Source organism: Lottia gigantea (assembly GCF_000327385.1).
Source record: "Lottia gigantea unplaced genomic scaffold LOTGIsca_99, whole genome shotgun sequence".
Taxonomy (NCBI): Eukaryota; Metazoa; Mollusca; class Gastropoda; family Lottiidae; genus Lottia; species Lottia gigantea.
This window is the reverse complement of record NW_008711185.1, coordinates 380,827-401,869: the sequence shown is the minus strand read 5'-3', so window position 1 is coordinate 401,869 and position 21,043 is coordinate 380,827. Positions and strand designations below refer to the sequence as shown.

Here is a 21,043-nt window from a genome sequence, read left to right as displayed (position 1 = left end):
ACATTTTGATGTCATCATTTAAGCAAGGATTATCATGAAGCCAATGTCATTATGATGTCTTTCACTTTTGGTTCTTGATGAATGGATTGAATTTATTTTGCAGGTGCTAAAAATGGAAGAAGCAGAAGATGAGAAAAAATTTTATATTGAAAAGTTGACATCTGATGAAAATCTAACTGCGTCACAAGAACTTGAAGCTTTAAATAAATTGTGTGAATTACTTGCAAACCAAAATTGCAGATCTTCCCTTGATTCATCAAAGATCACACCTGACCTTCTACAATTTGAATTTTTACGTTATATATTTTTAAGAAGATTTAAATGGATGGAAGCAAAGAATTGTCAGGAATCAGTGAAAGATGGTGCCTTAAACCAGTCAGAATTATGTGGTCCATTAGATCAAATCCTGTCATGGTAATTACTTCATTTGATGATATTCACATTTGAAAGTTACATCGTAGAGGACTTGTCTTTTCTAGAGGTTCCAATATTTTGGAGAGCATTTAGCTCGAGGTTAGATGTTCTAAAAAAATGTCTCCAAAATTGACAAAAATGTCTGGTCTTGTTGGATATCACATGTAAGGTATGGAGTAGAGACTTTTTGACAGCCATAATTATAAAAAGAGATAGCTGCTACCATTTTTTTCTTCATTTTCTTTCAGTTTATCCAAAGAAAAATTAACAGAAGAATCTCTCAAGTCTTATAAAAGATTGTATAATCATGGTAATTTGTTGTTTATTGCCTTATAGGGAGAGGTTGACCATCCGTTTGACCAACCAAACCTTATTCTCTGAAACGGAAATCAGTTGGCTAAGCTAATCAGTAATACTTTTCGAAATATGAGTCTTTAAATCCATGAGCATCAAAAATTGAAGACTTTTTACATATATTCAAGACCCAAATCAACACTTAAAAATGACAAAGCATGGTCTTTAAGTTTTTGTTGTAACTCCTTTTGGTAAAATTTGCTTAAATGTCCTATGAGCTGAGTTTCTGATTTTCTTTCTGAAAAAATTAAATTCAACTTTAGCAGGAAGGAAAGCAGATTTGAAGGCTACTACATTATCTTAATCTTAACAATATTTTTTGAAATTTATGTGTTAGTATGACTTGATGTTCATTTGTGTTTGACTTCAAAATACTATATAACACAAGACAATAATTATGAGATAAAACACACTTATTTAATACTTTGTTTTATCCCATAATTATTGTCTTGTGTTATAAAGGTGCTCCTCGCTTCTAAATGCTGTTCAAATCTTATTTCAAAATACTATCTTTCACCTGATGTAAATAACAGTTTCCAATTTGTTTACAGTGAACTGTTTACCAGTTGTTAGAAGTCAATTAGCAGGACATATTATGCTATGGTTGTCTAATTCTGATACTTATATCAACTCATCTCATTTATTTCCTTATATATTGGTAAGAGATAATTTTGTTAATTATGGATATTATGTAGCTTGGTCAGTTACATCTTCACAATCGTCAAGGTATTAAGAACTTCATCTTATACCTTGACTACATTAGCCTCCTTTTCTTGTACCAATGTGGATGTTAATGCAGTGATTTGATTAGATTGTATTCTAGTGAATACAGACAGTTAGACCTTGACAGACAGACTAGATAATAAGCCATAATGTTTACAGTTTTTCTGTCTGGGGCTCTGATTGGCTGCTTTCGTTGGTGTATAATACAATTAAATGCTTGTATTCCGTGGTACAGAAACAGTGGCTATTGCAGTCATGTTATAAGACAAATTTGTAATACCTTAACCATTGTGAAGATGAGTTAGTTAATTTTATATGCCATTTGCTTACTTAAATGACAATGATTGTTGTTCTGACATCACTATGGTGACCTTCGATTAGTTCTTAAATGCATTTAAAATAGCCTACTTTCATTGAAAGCTATAAAGGGGTTGTATAGAGAATAGGGTGCCCTTATAGATTTTTTGTGTTTACAGGAGATTTTAGTGCTGTTTATTACTGATGTATGGTCTGCCATAAGAAAGACAAGTTGTTCAAGACTGGGTGTTATTGTCAAGTTTTTAGATGACACACATACAGAATTATTATTTAGACAACTTGTGCAGGTATGTGTATTCAAATTTCTTCACGTAATTTATGTGCCCATACTTTACAAAAGTGTCATTTTTTTTTTCAAGTGAGTAGTGATTCTGATTGGACCATCATTGTTAATGAACCAATCAGCATTAATTTTTTTCACATACATACCTCTGAAAGTGGAGAGTTGTAGGTTCTAAATACTCTGTCCAGAATGTCCCTTACCAATTCAAGATGGAATGCCAGTTTTAAGTATGTAAATTTGCTGAACTCCTTCAGGACAAAGACAGATTAAAAAATTATTACAAAGGATATTTATCAATATTATTTTATTATAGATATGCTGTGATAATGAGAGTGAATGGCAACCCATCAATGGTGCAATATTAGGTAAGAATATAGTTCTCTGAATGTATGAATTGTATTTGAAATATTCTTATACTCAATCCTCATCATTACTCAATAATCAAACATAATAATAGTAGAAAACTGACAGAGTTGTGTTCAAAACTACTCAGTTTAATGATATGATTAAAGAACACTACTCAGTAATCATACCTAATAATGGTAGAAAATAGATAGTGAGTTATATTTAAAACTACTCAATTAAATGATATGATTAAAGAACACTACTCAGTAATCATATCTAATAATAATAGAAAATAGATAGTGAGTTTTATTTAAAACTACTCAGTTTAATGATATGATTAAAGAACACTACTCAGTAATCATACCTAATAATGGTAGAAAATAGATAGTGAGTTATATTTAAAACTACTCAATTAAATGATATGATTAAAGAACACTACTCAGTAATCATACCTAATAATAGTAGAAAATTGATAGTGAGTTGTATTTAAAACTACTCAATTTAATAATTTGATTAAAGAACACTACTCAGTAATCATATCTAATAATAGTAGAAAATAGATAGTGAGTTATATTTAAAACTACTCAATTAAATGATATGATTAAAGAACACTACTCAGTAATCATATCTAATAATAATAGAAATTTGATAGTGAGTTTTATTTAAAACTACTCAGTTTAATTATATGATTAAAGAACACTACTCAGTAATCATACCTAATAATAGTAGAAAATTAATAGTGAGTTGTATGTAAAACTACTCAATTTAATAATATGATTAAAAAACACTACTCAGTAATCATACCTAATAATAGTAGAAAATAGATAGTGAGTTGTATTTAAAACTACTCAGTTTAATGATATGATTAAAGAACACTACTCAGTAATCATACCTAATAATAGTAGAAAATTGGTAGAGAGTTGTATTTAAAACTACTCAATTTAATAATATGATTAAAGAACACTACTCAGTAATCATACCTAATAATAGTAGGAAATTAATAGTGAGTTTTATTTAAAACTACTCAATTTAATGATATGATTAAAGAACACGACTCAGTAATCATACCTAATAATAGTAGAAAATAGATAGTGAGTTGTATTTAAAACTACTCAATTAAATGATTTGATTGAAGAACACTACTCAGTAATCATATCTAATAATAGTAGAAAATAGATAGTGAGTTGTATATAAAACTACTCAATTTAATTATTTGATTAAAGAACACTACTCAGTAATCATACCTAATAATAGTAGAAAACTGATAGTGAGTTGTATTTAAAACTACTCAATTAAATGATTTGATTGAAGAACACTACTCAGTAATCATAACTAATAATAGTAGAAAATAGGTAGTGAGTTGTATTTAAAACTACTCAGTTTAATTATTTGATTAAAGAACACTACTCAGTAATCATATCTAATAATAGTAGAAAATAGATAGTGAGTTGTATTTAAAACTACTCAGTTTAATTATTTGATTAAAGAACACTACTCAGTAATCATATCTAATAATAGTAGAAAATAGATAGTGAGTTGTATTTAAAACTACTCAATTTAATTATTTGATTAAAGAACACTACTCAGTAATCATACCTAATAATAGTAGAAAACTGATAGTGAGTTGTATTTAAAACTACTCAATTAAATGATTTGATTGAAGAACACTACTCAGTAATCATATCTTATAATAGTAGAAAATAGATAGTGAGTTGTATTTAAAACTACTCAGTTTAATTATTTGATTAAAGAACACTACTCAGTAATCATACCTAATAATAGTAGAAAACTGATAGTGAGTTGTATTTAAAACTACTCAATTAAACGATTTGATTGAAGAACACTACTCAGTAATCATACCTAATAATAGTATAGTAAGTTGTATAACTGTAATATTAGATTAATATAACAATGCCATTGTATAATTTCAGGTATAACTGTAATATTAGATTAATATAACAATGCCCTTGTATAATTTCAGGTATAACTGTGATATTAGATTAATATAACAATGCTAATGTATAATTTTAGGTATAACTGTGATATTAAATCAATATAACAATGCCATTGTATAATTTCAGGTATAACTGTGATATTAGATTAATATAACAATGCTAATGTATAATTTCAGGTATAACTGTGATATTAAATCAATATGTCTCAGATTCTAAGGTAAATATTAATATAACAGAAAAGTATAAAGCAAAGAAAAATATTTCATGACATTATGACAAGTATTGATGATAATGTCATGAATGGAAAAAGTCATGTTGAATTTTCTACAAAATTCTAATTTATCTAAAAATGTTGATACTTCACAATTGAATATGTGAATGGAATCATGGTTCATCAGTAATTGCAACCCTAGTGTAAGGCCATATAGGTTCAGATTTAGACGAGTTAATTTGGTAATAATTTTTTGAAAATGTGTTTGTATTCTATTATTCCAGTGTATTCCTGAATCTATTGGGCAGAGGATATTACCCACAATCTTTCAGCTAATATGTCATCCTCAACTAAGTATACGTGAAACAACTGTGAAAGCTTTAACTGTTTATATCACAAGTTGTAATACTCATACTGTTACTTCTACTTTACATCAAGTTATCACTTTACTTGGTTATAAACCAAGTACTCATCAACTAGAGGTATGTTATTTACCAATCTACCAAGTTTTTAGGAAGACCTTAAAGATTTATTATCGACAAGATCTTTTTTTCTATGTCAAAAACTAGTCTTGACCATTGTTCAAATGATATGCTATATTTTCCTACAGATCAGCACTGATAGTTTAGTTGAAGCATATAAAGCTGAAGGATTGTTAAAGATATGCTCTTCAATAATAAAGGTAATTTCTTTATATTTGAATCTTTAAAAAGATTTTGATTTCTTGAATGAAAGAGGTTTTCTAAAACTAAGTGTTAGATGACGTCACTAATAGCAAAAGGCATATTTTGTGATTGGTGATGTAATCAATCACTTAGTTTTAGTGGAATTGCAGGAGCCTTGATACAAATGAAAAATTAAGAAAACCTCTTGTTTTAAGTTTTACCATTATCATGTTATTGTTTTAAGTTTTACCATTATCATGTTATTGTTTTAAGTTTTACCATTATCATATTATTGTTTTAAGTTTTACCATTATCATGTTATTGTTTTAAGTTTTACCATTATCATGTTATTGTTTAAAGTTTTACCATTATCATATTATTGTTTTAAGTTTTATCAGTATCATGTTATTGTTTTAGGTGTTATCAGTATCATGTTATTGTTTCAGGTGTTATCAGTATCATGTTATTGTTTCAGGTGTTATCAGTATCATGTTATTGTTTCAGGTGTTTTCAGTATCATGTTATCATTTCAGGTGTTTTCAGTATCATGTTATTGTTTTAGGTGTTTTCAGTATCATGTTATTGTTTTAGGTGTTTTCAGTATCATGTTATTGTTTCAGGAGTTAGCTTTATCTTGCTATTGTTTTAGGTGTTACCATTATCATGTTATTATTTCAGGTGTTACCATTATCTTGTTATTATTACAGGTGTTACCATTATCATGTTATTATTTCAGGTGTTACCATTATCATGTTATTATTATAGGTGTTACCATTATCATGTTATTATTTCAGGTGTTACCATTATCATGTCTGTTGTCAGAATGGTTATCATATCTAACAGTGTTTATATCTTATTTATCACATGAAGCGTCTACAGTGCGACAAACTACTAGTCTTGTATTTAAACAATTAGGTTAGTTTGAAAGGACATCCATGAGCTTTTTATTATTACAGATTTTGACCTAATGTCTTTAGAATGACAGAAATAGTCATTATATTCATTTTCAATTACTTGAAGGGAAAGGAAAGATTTGTTTAAGCCTTTGCATTTGTATAATTGACTCTTTGCTTCTATTTGTAACTTGATAATTTCTGTTCACTTAAATAAAAATGTCACGATCACTAATAATATTAGAAGAGGAAAATGGAAAAGGCACAGACAAAAGCTTAGGTCTCCAATATGTTTAAGGAATATTTTACAGGTTAATGAATTTTAGTCATTTTTTTTCTGGAGTAGATTTTTTAAGTACACAATTGATATTTGCAGTATGTAAATGTGGTAGTAATCCAGTATTGTTCAAATCTATAATTGGTAATTTGGTTTTAGATTGGTCATCAAGTTGTGGTACTACTACATACCAAGAAGGTAAGATATTGATTCAATTGGGTTTTGGGGAACTCGAAATGATTCCTGTATATAAAGGTATACTAAAGACACTTTGACACTTGCACAAATTCTAATGGTTAATGTCCTTGTGAACTAGGATATACTGTCTTATTATATACTGCCATTTATGAAGGACATTGTTGGTATTTATTCTGTAGATAACTGCAGTAGAGTAAAGACATGGGAGTGTAAAGAGGGGAGATTATTTGTGTACGAGTTGATCTGTGAATATTTAGTTAAGAATCATTGGTTGATGACATTTGGTCCTTTACAACCCACAAAACATGGTGAAATACGCAGATTATCAACATCAGCTTTATCTACTAGGTAAGTAGAAACCGGTTTATCTTGTCATTAAGATGAAAGTATCCTTTGTTGGAAATGATTAGATATTATCAATGACTGTTATTTATACCAAGTTCCAAAACTATTGTGATTATCGTATTTACAGGGTAAAATTAATGGTGTTTTGTGACATCAGTATCACAAAATCTGCATAATCACATAATGCCCTTTGCGATGGGGACAAAAAGCGCCACAAAACATTTAGTTTTAGTGGAATTTCAGGAACGACAGACAACTGACTGAAAATTAGAATGGTTGAAATTGATTCTATCAGTGTCCGAGATACAAATACAAATTTTATAAAACCTCTTTACAATCCCTTAAGTTTGTAACATTTTGATTTATGGTAGTGTTATAAATAAAGAAGAACTAGAGAAGATAGCCAGTACATCGCCAATCTGGAGTGAGATATTATCAGAGCTAGCTGGGAAATCTTTATTACATCAGACATATTTATATGATAGGTTTACACTTCAGGTAGGCATCACATTTATTTCTCTCCACAGGATAGAGTCACAGCAGCCATATTGAAATAAATTTTCTATAGTTACTACAGACTACACATCTTTTGCTCCATACTGTGAAAAACTGTTCCAAGTCTGTAGCTAAAATAGTTTTATCACACAACAGCACTGTTTGTCAGTTCATAAAATGGCTTTGGAATGATATGAATTCGTATCATAGGCCAATGTATGTATTCATGAGTCACATAAACAAATGTCATGGCATCCTATAACATAAAACAAGGCATAAAGCGAAGTTAATGGCATAAAGTGATGTTAATGGCATAAAGTGATGTTAATGGCATAAAGTGATGTTAATGGCATAAAGCAATGTTAATAACATAAAGCAATGTCAATGGCATAAAGCAATGTCAATAACATAAAGCAATGTTAGTAACATAAAGCAATATTAGTAACATAAAGCAATGTTAATAACATAAAGCAATGTTAGTAACATAAAGCAATGTCAATAACATAAAGCAATGTTAGTAACATAAAGCAATGTTAATAACATAAAGCAATGTTAGTAACATAAAGCAATGTAAATAACATAAAACAATGTTAATAACATAAAGCAATGTTAGTAACATACAGCAATGTTAATAACATAAAGCAATGTTAGTGACATAAAGCAATGTTAATAACATAAAGCAATGTTAATGGCCTAAAGCAATGTCAATAACATAAAGCAATGTTAATGGCCTAAAGCAATGTCAATAACATAAAGCAATGTCAATGGCATAAAGCAATGTCAATAACATAAAGCAATGTTAGTAACATTAATCAATGTTAGTAACATAAAGCAATGTTAATAACATAAAGCAATGTTAGTAACATAAAGCAATGTTAATAACATAAAGCAATTTTAATAACATAAAGCAATGTTAATAACATAAAGCAATGTCAATAACATAAAGCAATGTTAGTAACATAAAGCAATGTTAGTAACATAAAGCAATGTTAATAACATAAAGCAATGGTAATAACATAAAGCAATGTTAATAACATAAAGCAATGGTAATAACATAAAGCAATGTTAATAATATAAAGCAATGTTAATAACATAAAGCAATGTTAGTAACATAAAGCAATGTTAATAACATAAAGCAATGTTAATAACATAAAGCAATGTTAGTAACATAAAGCAATGTTAGTAACATAAAGCAATGTTAATAACATAAAGCAATGTTAGTAACATAAAGCAATGTTAATAACATAAAGCAATGTTAGTAACATAAAGCAATGTCAATAACATAAAGCAATGTTAATAACATAAAGCAATGTTAATAACATAAAGCAATGTTAGTAACATAAAGCAATGTTAATAACATAAAGCAATGTTAATAACATAAAGCAATGTTAATAACATAAAGCAATGTTAATAACATAAAGCAATGTTAATAACATAAAGCAATGTTAGTAACATAAAGCAATGTTAATAACATAAAGCAATGTTAATAACATAAAGCAATGTTAGTAACATAAAGCAATGTTAGTAACATAAAGCAATGTTAATGACATAAAGCAATGTTAATTACATAAAGCAATGTTAGTAACATAAAGCAATGTTAATAACATAAAGCAATGTTAATTACATAAAGCAATGTTAATAACATAAAGCAATGTTAATAACATAAAGCAATGTTAATAACATAAAGCAATGTTAATTACATAAAGCAATGTCAATAACATAAAGCAATGTCAATAACATAAAGCAATGTCAATAACATAAAGCAATGTCAATAACATAAAGCAATGTCAATAACATAAAGCAATGTCAATAACATAAAGCAATGTTAATAACATAAAGCAATGTCAATAACATAAAGCAATGTTAGTAACATAAAGCAATGTTAGTAACATAAAGCAATGTTAATGACATAAAGCAATGTTAATGACATAAAGCAATGTTAATAACATAAAGCAATGTTAATAACATAAAGCAATGTTAATTACATAAAGCAATGTTAATAACATAAAGCAATGTTAATAACATAAAGCAATGTTAATAACATAAAGCAATGTTAATTACATAAAGCAATGTTAATAACATAAAGCAATGTTAGTAACATAAAGCAATGGTAATAACATAAAGCAATGTAGATAACATAAAGCAATGTAAATAACATAATGCAATGTTAATTACATAAAGCAATGTTAATGGCATAAAGCAATGTAAATAACATAATGCAATGTTAATTACATAAAGCAATGTTAGTAACATGAAGCAATGTTAATTACATAAAGCAATGTTAATAACATAAATCAATGTTAATTACATAAAGCAATGTTAATAACATAAAGCAATGTCAATAACATAAAGCAATGTTAGTAACATAAAGCAATGTTAATAACATAAAGCAATGTTAGTAACATAAAGCAATGTTAATAACATAAAGCAATGGTAATAACATAAAGCAATGTAAATAACATAATGCAATGTTAATGGCATAAAGCAATGTCAATAACATAAAGCAATGTTAATTACATAAAGCAATAACAATAGTATAAAATCAAAAAATTATAAGGAATGGAAATAACTTTGCTAACATTGGTTGGTGAAAAAAAAATTATTCTACAAATTTTTAACTTTATGTGACCCGCCCATTGAAATTTTTAAATGTCTTTTTATCATCAGTTTTTCATTCATTATTTTTGCATTTTTCGATCATTCATCCAGTTGGATATATGTTAAACATTGTATTTAATTACAGTTTGAAGACTCTATTAAAGATTTTGGTTGGTTATTTATGGAACAATGTAGAAGACATAATTCTGATAAAAATACACAATACATTGAGTAAGTATTAGTATTAGAATTAGAAATGAATGTGGATCATGGTTGCTGTTATGTGAAAATATGGGACAGATTTGCCATTTTGAGGGGTTAATTTTGGTCTTGAATATATATGTAAATACTTTTCAGAAGTACTAGAAATGTATTGTACAGAAATCGCATAATTCCTTCAAAAATACCTTAAACTATGAATTTCACTTTCTATATGTGTCTTTTCTATATATGACAGTGTCTCAAGAAAAGACATGTCTTTCAAAGGCAGATAATTCTGGACACGCATGGCTCAAATTTCGATGGTGAGCTGTGGACATTATTACTGATTAGCTTAATTAGAGAATCCAATTTCTGCAACATGATTGGTCCAACAGATGGCGACCCTGTCTCTTTAAAGACTCAAGTCTCAATCAATCTCCCAAAATGGCACATCTGTCCCTTTAAACTAAATGATGTGTGATTGCTTTGATTAACTAGTACCTGTCAATTATTCAATTGTTTGTTATGTTCCAAAGTGGTAAATGGCCACTATAAGAGTTTAAAGAATATGTAGTGTAACTACCCTTTTGATTTTGCAGAGATATATCTTGGTTAAAGACAGTTAAAATACAACATTGTCAAGACTTACTGCATACTATATTATATCAAACTCTAGAATGTCTTTTAGATAATCAGTGGGAGTTGAAAAGAATAGCACAACAAGTAAGAGTATATATTATTATAGTTACCATTACTTTGTCCATCATACAGATCAGAGAAATATACATAAATATAAAAAAAGCGTAGGTTTTTTAGCCTTCAACAGGAGCAAAAGAGTGAGATATGAAAACTGACATTTTATTTCATTATATTATCTGGCGTTGCCATCAATAATTGTGATTTATTGTGTTTTTTAGGTGTAACCATTACCATGTGAACATTGTGATTTGTTGTATTTTCAAGGTGTTACCATTGCTAAGCGCATTATTGTAATTATGTTTTATTTTCATGTGTTACTATTACCAAGTGAAAGTAAATAACTGTGATTATGTTGTTTTTCAGGTGTTACTGTTACTATGTAAAAAAAGATGTGATTATGTTGTTTTTGCAGGTGTTACCGTTACTAAGTAAGTAAATGTGATTATGCTGTATTTGCAGAAGTTGCCGTTACTAAGTAAATAATTGTGATGCTGTTTTTTTTTCCAGGTGTAAGCATTATTAAGTGAATAATTGTAATGATGTATTTGCAGGTGTTACCATACTAAGTAAATAGTTGTGATTTTATGGTATTATGCAGGTGTTACGATTATTAAGCGATTGTGTCGTATTTTGCAAGTGTTACCATTACTAAGTGATTATGTCGTATTTTATGATATTTTTCAGGTGTTACCATTATTAAGTAATCCTGTTGTATTTTGCAGGTGTTACCATAACTAAGTGAATAATTGTGATTTTACGGTATTTTGCAGGTGTTACCATTACTAAGTGATTATGTTGTATTTTATGGTATTTTTCAGGTGTTACCATTATTAAGTAATCCTGTTGTATTTTTCAGGTGTTACCATTATTAAGTAATCCTGTTGTATTTTGCAGGTGTTACCATAACTAAGTGAATAATTGTGATTTTACGGTATTTTGCAGGTGTTACCATAACTAAGTGAATAATTGTGATTTTACGGTATTTTGCATAATTGTGATTTTACGGTATTTTGCAGGTGTTACCATTACTAAGTGATTATGTTGTATTTTATGGTATTTTTCAGGTGTTACCATTATTAAGTAATTCTGTAGTATTTTGCAGGTGTTACCATAACTAAGTGAATAATTGTGATTTTATGGTATTTTGCAGGTGTTACCATTACTAAGTGAAGTAATAAGGTGGTATGATATAGATTTGAATAAATCTATCATCAAAGATAATTTAGCCTCTAACAATCCAACTATGGTATATATGGCATCATTTCTATTAAAAGAATCATTAGAACACTGTGTCAGACTGTTACCACTGCTGAAAGATCCACCAAAATCGTGGAAGGTTAGTCTCAACGTATTTTATTCTGAATGTGATGCAGGAAAACTTTGTAGAAGAGATTATTACAAGTAGTGGATGACTGGCCTTACATATACATTTATCGATTATGAAATTTATAATAAATTATCAATATTTTGAATTTATAGCGCAGAGTTAATACAAAAATGAAGTAATTATCTTGCGCATGTTTGAGTGAGTGTAATAGTCAAATAAGATTGAGTGTAGCCAATATGGTGGCACTTTTAAACCATATGTAGACAATCCTTTCAGCCATGTTAACTCGTGTTTATCTCTCCAAAAAGTTAGGTTTTGAACCCAAGCTTCTAAGTTGGTCATATATACTATACAGGAGTCTCAACTCAAATATTGTAGTTAGGCTGTACCTCAAGCTACTCAAATTAAAGCTTCTATCCACCATTGTTTATTGTATTGTAGGATGAATTAGTATGCTGTGAAACCATAGACAACCTACTGCAATCTTTAAAACAAGAGAGTGATTATTACCTATCTACTGTAGAGATAATATTGTACAGAACATCATTTGATAGATTGTCATTATTAGCTGTAGAGATTATAATTATACTGGTTAATCACTTTAATATTCCTGACAATAAGGTAAATTCCTGGAAGTTCTTAATGACTCAAACCCTGATCAGATAGTTGTTGATAATGCTGCGTTTGATACCTGCAGTGAAAAAAGTGATAACTACTTGCTTGCAAATATGAAACTTGTGCAGAAAAGTTGAGACTGTCCATGCAATATTCACAACTTTATAACTAAGATGAACGAGGGTGTTAGTGGTGTTGATATATTTCTATATTCCAATTCCAAGCACAATTTTTGTTGAACATCTTTGCACATCATCTACAAAGAAGAATCACATTTCAAGTTCCTGCTATTTTCGCATTTTAAGGTTGTAGAATTTGTGAAAATTGGTGTTGACAATTTTTTCCATTTATGCGACTTTCTCAAGTAGTAAATACATGCGTGTGCAAGTTCAGTGATCTTGAATAAATTATCTTTCTTCATTATTCCAATCGTTCAAGCTTTAAAGGATTATGGATAAATTGGAAAAGATGGTTTGCCAAATGACCAATTGGTAGACAAGATCTTAGTGAAAGTTGTTAACCGTGTAAAAAATGGTTGTTTTTTTCTTTCATTGTAACATAAATAATCTTACTATATTATTTTCTAGAAAATATCAGTTGGTGAAAGTTTTTTCAACTTCTGGCAAACTTTGTTTCAATTTGCTCATCCTACCAGTCAGATCTGTCATGTACTACAGAAGAAAACTATACCAATATTTTCATCACCTTATACAGGATATCTTAGGTTTGTTACTTTATATCACTTTTGACTTATGTTTTTGAAAAGAAAATTAGAGTTAATTATGTTTTAACAATTGTCAACCGGCTCATGTGACTCAATTTCTGCATTAAAGGGACAGATTTTGCACCCTTATGTGATAAAGTATATTTTGCGATTAGTGACATTATCAAACACTTTATTTTAGTGAAATTGCAGGAACCACAGACGTCTGACTTAAAATAGGAACAGCGCAAATTGATGCTGTCAGTGTCCCTAAAACACAAAAAAAATTTAAATACCTCATTACAATCCCTTTAATAAGCCTTTCAAGGCATTACCAGATATTATACAAGCGGTTCCAAAATACATTAAAGGGTTTTTGGGTCTATGTTAATCATTCGTGTTTCAGTTGTTGTTTAGTGGAACCAGAAAGTGATATATTATGTGCTAGACAAGTAGAGAAGTGTTTAGTATTAGCTGTGTATGAACACTTAACACTATATCTCAGTAACACATATCAACCAAGATATCTACCTATTATAACACATTATATTGGTTTGTTTGCTGATGATTCTATAGTTAGTAAAGAACTGGTTCACTGGTAAGTCATTTCCTCTTGCTAGTGATTGAAGTTCTGACACAGTTAAAATGCTTTTTGTTGTGAAAATGGATGAAATACCTACATCAGAGCTCCAGACCGTAATAAGACCCTCTGAATTTTTCAATTTAGTTTCCCATTCGGAAGGGATACAGTGTATATTTTGTGTATAGATTCTCAAGTGGGTCTCTAAGATAAGGCCCTGTTTGCTGCAGAAAATGCACATTCCCTTGAAAGTTGAACATAAATTATAGTTAATACATCTGTCCAGGAAGAGTATCTGCCATTGCCCACTGCATGGCATTTCTTACGTCATTAGCCTAATCAAATGTAGAGATGTGAGTCTAAGAAAAAAGGTATACATTTATTAGAGTGCCTGAAAATCCATACAAAGCACTGGTTTTGTTTTCAGTTTACTTAAGTTAAGTGTTGTTATTGTGGATCCTGTATTGAAAAGAAGAATATCTACTGACAGGAAACCACTCTATTTAAAATGTCTATATTATACCCTGAAAGAATTTTCAGCTATTATAGCTATCAAGGTGGGTACACTGAACTTACTTTAGACGCATGTAAAAGTTTTGGAAATGGTAGCTTTATACCAGTATGTGTAAGAATATTATTCATTTTGTAACAATAACAGTTACAATTATCCTCTATGGTTCACAGAATAGCCTTTAGTGAATCATTTGAGATTTTTGCTACAGACACTGAGATATCCCTAAAATTAAGGGAAAAAGCACAGTTTGGATAGGATCTAAAACTTTTTTATTTGTGATTTCAGACATTTGATACAGCACTTTTAGAAAAGATATTATCTATATATCTAGTGTTGTGTAGACCTATTAACCCCAACAAACATCTTCCCAGTTTATTTAAAGCAATTTGTTCTAGACTCAATAAGGTAAGCAATATTTACTGTGCTTAATGCTTACACAGTGTTCACAAACTGAAGAAATTTGATATAAAGAGTTCTTGTCTTGTTATTGATTTCCTTCATGTATACCATTATATCTCCTTCAATAAATTGATATTTGTATTATTAAAGAACATTACTTGGTAATCTTAAAATAGTAGTGATAGTGAGTTAAATGATTTGATGAAAGAACACTACTCTGTAATCATACCTAATAATAGTAGAAAATTTATAGTGAGTTTTATTTAAAACTACTCAGTTTTATTATATGATTAAAGAACACTACTCAGTAATCATACCTAATAATAGTAGAAAATTTATAGTGAGTTTTATTTAAAACTACTCAGTTTAATTATATGATTAAAGAACACTACTCAGTAATCATACCTAAGAATAGTAGAAAATAGATAGTGAGTTTTATTTAAAACTACCCAGTTTAATTATATGATTAAAGAACACTACTCAGTAATCATACCTAATAATAGTAGAAAATTTATAGCGAGTTTTATTTAAAACTACTCAGTTAAATTATATGATTAAAGAACACTACTCAGTAATCATACCTAATGATAGTAGAAAATTGATAGTGAGTTTTATTTAAAACTACCCAGTTTAATTATATGATTAAAGAACACTACTCAGTAATCATACCTAATAATAGTAGAAAATAGATAGTGAGTTTTATTTAAAACTACCCAGTTTAATTATATGATTAAAGAACACTACTCAGTAATCATACCTAATAATAGTAGAAAATTTATAGCGAGTTTTATTTAAAACTACTCAGTTAAATTATATGATTAAAGAACACTACTCAGTAATCATACCTAATGATAGTAGAAAATTGATAGTGAGTTTTATTTAAAACTACCCAGTTTAATTATATGATTAAAGAACACTACTCAGTAATCATACTTAATAATAGTAGAAAATTTATAGCGAGTTTTATTTAAAACTACCCAGTTTAATGATAGGATTAAAGAACACGACTCAGTAATCATACATAATAATAGTAGAAAATTGATAGTGAGTTTTATTTAAAACTACTCAGTTTAATAATATGATTAAAGAACACTACTCAGTAATCATACCTAATAATAGTAGAAAATTTATAGTGAGTTGCATTTAATACTACTCAGTTTAATTATATGATTAAAGAACACTACTCAGTAATCATATCTAATAATATTAGAAAATAGATAGTGAGTTGTATTTAAAACTACCCAGTTTAATTATATGATTAAAGAACACTACTCAGTAATCATACCTAATAATAGTAGAAAACTGACAGAGAGTTGTGTTTAAAACAACTCAGTTTAATGATTTGATTAAAGAACACTACTCAGTAATCATACCTAATAATAGTAGAAAATAGATAGTGAGTTGTATTTAAAACTACCCAGTTTAATTATATGATTAAAGAACACTACTCAGTAATCATACCTAATAATAGTAGAAAACTGACAGAGAGTTGTGTTTAAAACAACTCAGTTTAATGATAGGATTAAAGAACACTACTCAGTAATCATACCTAATAATAGTAGAAAATAGACAGTGAGTTGTATTTAAAACTACCCAGTTTAATCATATGATTAAAGAACGCTACTCAGTTTGATGATTTGATTAAAGAACACTACTCAGTAATCATACCTTATAATAGTAGAAAATTTATAGTGAGTTGCATTTAATACTACTCAGTTTAATGATGTGATTAAAGAACACTACTCAGTAATCATACCTAATAATAATAGAAAATTGAGTGTGAGTTGTATTTAAAACTACTCAATTTAATTATATGATTAAAGAACACTACTCAATAATCATACCTAATAATAGTAGAAAATTTATAGTGAGTTGCATTTAATACTACTCAGTTTAATTATATGATTAAAGAACACTACTCAGTAATCATACCTAATAATAGTAGAAAATTGATAGTGAGTTGTATTTAAAACTACTCAGTTTAATTATATGATTAAAGAACACTACTCAGTAATCATACCTAATAATAGTAGAAAATAGATAGTGAGTTGTATTTAAAACTACTCAGTTTAATTATATGATTAAAGAACACTACTCAGTAATCATACCTAATAATGGTAGAAAATAGATAGTGAGTTTTATTTAAAACTACTCAGTTTAATAATTTGATTAAAGAACACTACTCAGTAATCATACCTAATAATAGTAGAAAATTGATAGTGAGTTTTATTTAAAACTACTCAGTTTAATAATTTGATTAAAGAACACTACTCAGTAATCATACCTAATAATAGTAGAAAACTGATAGTGAGTTTTATTTAAAACTACTCAGTTTAATGATATGATTAAAGAACACTACTCAGTAATCATACCTAATAATAGTAGAAAATTGATAGTGAGTTATATTTAAAACATTGGTTAATGGTTTGATGTAAAAAAAATTTATTCAAGAGAAATTTCTCTATGCAATTAATCTTTCTTGCAACATTTCACCATGTACCCCGGTGATTTGGATTGTTATCTCTTTCATAACATCTGCATAATGTCAAGCTGTAATAGCTTGGCATTGAAAATGCTTTCATAATTGCAAATAACTTTCAGGAAGAATGTCTATAGTACCTTGATATTATAAAGCTAGTAGACAACTCTTTCCTTAAAAGGATTGTAAACATATTTTTAAAAATTTTTATGTGTATCTGATAGCAATATTTGCACTGTTTCAATCTTCAATCAGATGTGTGGTTCTTGCAATTCCAACAAAAACTATGTGTTTGATGATGTCACTAATATCATGCAGGGCCTTCCCTGATAAAACATATTTTCGATTAGTGATGTGGTCGAACACTTCCTTATTGTGGAATTGAAGGAAAATTAAAAATTGGAATGGTGCAAATTAATGCTATCAGTGTCTACGATATACATACAAATTTTTGAAAACCATTTTACAATCCTTTGAATACATCATATTGTCTTATATTGCTTGCAATGGTAGACTTGATAACTTAATGATTTACATAACTTACATACATTAATGGAGTTGTTTCCCTTAGATAAATGTGTCTGCTATTATTTTCAGGGAAGGAATTATACTGGTGATATATCACCTAGATATGAAAGTACAGGATTAAATGGTTATGATAAATTTTTACCAACTTTATATCAAGGTCATATTTCTTGTTTAGAAATTGAAAATAATGATTTCTCTGGTAAGAAATAAAATGGAACATTCTGCATTGTTTTTGTTTTCCATTTAAACATTGAGTGTGATTTACATTCTTATGCCATGAACCTCTAGTTACAGTACTTAAAGCATTAGATTTTGTGGCATCATTGGTGACGGCTGCTTATCATGATTAAATAGTCAGTAGAGTAGCAGCCAATGTTTAAAGGGTTAATGACTGAAGGAAATGGGCAAAGAGAGAAGTTTGATAGGTAATTGCAATTAACTTGGCCAATATATGTCTCTTCTTTTTCTCTTTGGTAAGGTCTACTTTGGTGTTGGGTCAACTAAATTAGCCAAAAGAATCATAATTGATTCTGAACTTACAACAATCTTTTAACATGATATTGAAATTTTCTTGGAATGGTTTTCTTATTTTTATCATTCTTGTTGCCGGTGGGCCTATGTTGTCATGTCTGGCAGGCTATTTTCAACCATGATTGATAGTAAAATAAACAACAATCTTGATAACAGTGTTGTCTTACATGGCAAGCTATCTTTTATTTAACTACATTTACTTTCATATTGCTTTTTTCTGTTGATTAGATTTTGATGCAAATGCAATGTATACAGAGTGTTTAAGCTTAAATACCAGTTTTGGTAAAAGACGGACATTGAGTGTATCGATAGACACCAAAGATAAAGGTGGAGGAGCATCAGATCAGGCTGAAGATTCAGATTGGGATAGCTGGAGTGAAGATGATGAGGTATGTATTATTTTGGGATAAGAGATAATAGGAGAAGAGTAACTGAGGATGCCGATGAGTTAAGTTGGGATGACATTAGTGAAAATGATGAGATAATGGGAAAGGGGCAACAGAAGATTTTGAAGATTCGGATGGGATAGCAGGAGTCAAGACAATGAATGAAGCATGTTTGGGATTTGAGGTAATAGGAGAGCGGCAACCAAGGATGCCAATGACTCAGGTTGGGGTGGATCATCAAATCATTCAGAATTGGATAGCTGGAGTGGATAGCTGATGATGTATGTATTACTTCAGGATTAGAGATGCTGAGGCACTGGTATATACTGATCTGTTGTATTTGCATTGTACCATGTCCTTGTTCAAATCGCATGAATGCACCATTTGCTTTCCTCATTCCAGGATGAATCTAACTTGACATCAACTTTCACAGACTTTTTACTCAAGATGAAAAAATCTATGAATTTAGGTGAGTTTACATCAAGAGCTATTGTATGTCCAACTCTCACTTCCAATAAATTGTTAATAAACACCATTTTTTGACCAATCTTGCCTTAGTAATTACCTAATAAGTAATAGCGTTCATAGCTCTCTGCCAAAATTTGGGCCTTCAAATCCAGAATTATCAGCGTTTGAAAGTTAAAATGATGACTTGTCTTTTCTTGAGACTGATTCCTAGTTTGAGGTATTTTTGAAGGAATAATGTACGTCTGAAGACCATTTACATAGATTCAAGACCCAAATCTTTCTTTGTGCAGCTGGTCCTTTGTAAAGACTCTTGGTAGCCAATTGGTTGACTGGAATAATGAAGAAAGACGACCTATTTTCTCAGTATTCTTTTTACTAATTAAAACATTTTAGTGCTCAATGAATTCCAGTACAGTAACTTGTTATCATTTGTTCCTTGATTTCAGATTGCAAAGAGATGATGAATTCTGAAATTAAGAAATTAAAGACTGCAGACAGAGAAACAATTCATAGACTTACAACTTTTTAATTTGACACTATTGTATGAGTTAAAGAAAGACTATGACTCAAAATACCTCTATTTATGAAACTCATTTGGAATAGTATCTCAATTTCATTTAATTCTCCTACTGTATGCTGATGTATGCAATTGTGAATTCTTCTATATAGAGATAATATCGTGTTTGCTTTATAAGCTGGAAGAGTTCACTTTTGGCTGTGTGTATCACTTTTCAGACGTCTGATTTGCTTGTGATAGATATGAAAGTTATGAATGAAATTCTCTAGTTAATTCGTACAGTTGAAAATGTTGATATTAGACTGAATACTGAAAACTGTAGTTAACAGTTGTTTGTTGTCATGTAATTGTACATAAGCCTTACATCATGCTTTCATTCTGTTTAGTGATGCGCATAGCTGAAATTGTGCAGTATCAGCTTAGAAATTCAAATTGTATGGTATGGTATCTATCATTTCTTTTCCTAATAATTCCTTTTCCTTATTAGGAATTACCTTAATTACCTTAATTATAGTCCATATGAAGTCCCGGGGGTGAAATTAAATTTCTGGGGTATGAAATTAGCAAAGAGGGGGAATTTGGGGTGAATTATATTCAAAGGGGGGACTCATCAGCTGAACCTCACCAGTTCATTTTCCTTTGAATCCTCGAAAACAATCTATTTTGAGTGTACATGCACAAAACTCTGTTTGTCATCTTGTGTCTCTTGCATTTAGGGCTTTAGCAGATATCTTGACAACAAAATCCTGGGCAGTCTGAACACAGTGATCTTAGCCTGAAATTATCGAAGCTAATACTAGATAGCTAGTATGTTCAAGAACACCATTAGCAAGGTTCTGAGCGAAGGGTTTTGACAACTGCACTTGTTTCTCAGGTGGAGAGGTGGATCATGAAGGTTGAGAAGCACACGTCTCTGGGTTCTAATATATTTAACAGCCTTTAAATTAATGGCGATATTTAGTATTTTATTTATTATTAGTGCTATTTAGTTTTTTTTCTCAATCAATTTTGGCCTAGACAGA

The 21,043-nt window shown here is 29.3% G+C and overlaps 1 protein-coding gene across 1 annotated transcript; it reads left to right on the top strand.

The window, feature by feature from the left end:
• Positions 1-112: 112 nt before the first annotated feature.
• LOTGIDRAFT_170472 (hypothetical protein) lies at positions 113-20,033 on the top strand (the record flags this gene model as incomplete). The annotated part of the gene is made up of 30 exons (XM_009069126.1): positions 113-414; positions 663-724; positions 1,320-1,426; positions 1,968-2,096; positions 2,406-2,457; positions 4,569-4,609; positions 4,888-5,085; positions 5,214-5,285; positions 5,744-5,772; positions 5,947-6,004; positions 6,063-6,183; positions 6,538-6,636; positions 6,816-6,984; positions 7,353-7,479; positions 10,220-10,305; positions 10,875-10,998; positions 11,338-11,402; positions 11,482-11,483; positions 11,573-11,658; positions 11,745-11,792; positions 12,125-12,310; positions 12,743-12,922; positions 13,504-13,640; positions 14,026-14,217; positions 14,627-14,756; positions 14,999-15,118; positions 18,189-18,318; positions 18,879-19,039; positions 19,439-19,505; positions 19,951-20,033. The coding sequence occupies 30 exons, from the start codon at positions 113-115 to the stop codon at positions 20,031-20,033; spliced, it is 3,363 nt and encodes a 1,120-aa protein (XP_009067374.1).
• Between the last annotated feature and the right edge of the window lie 1,010 nt (positions 20,034-21,043).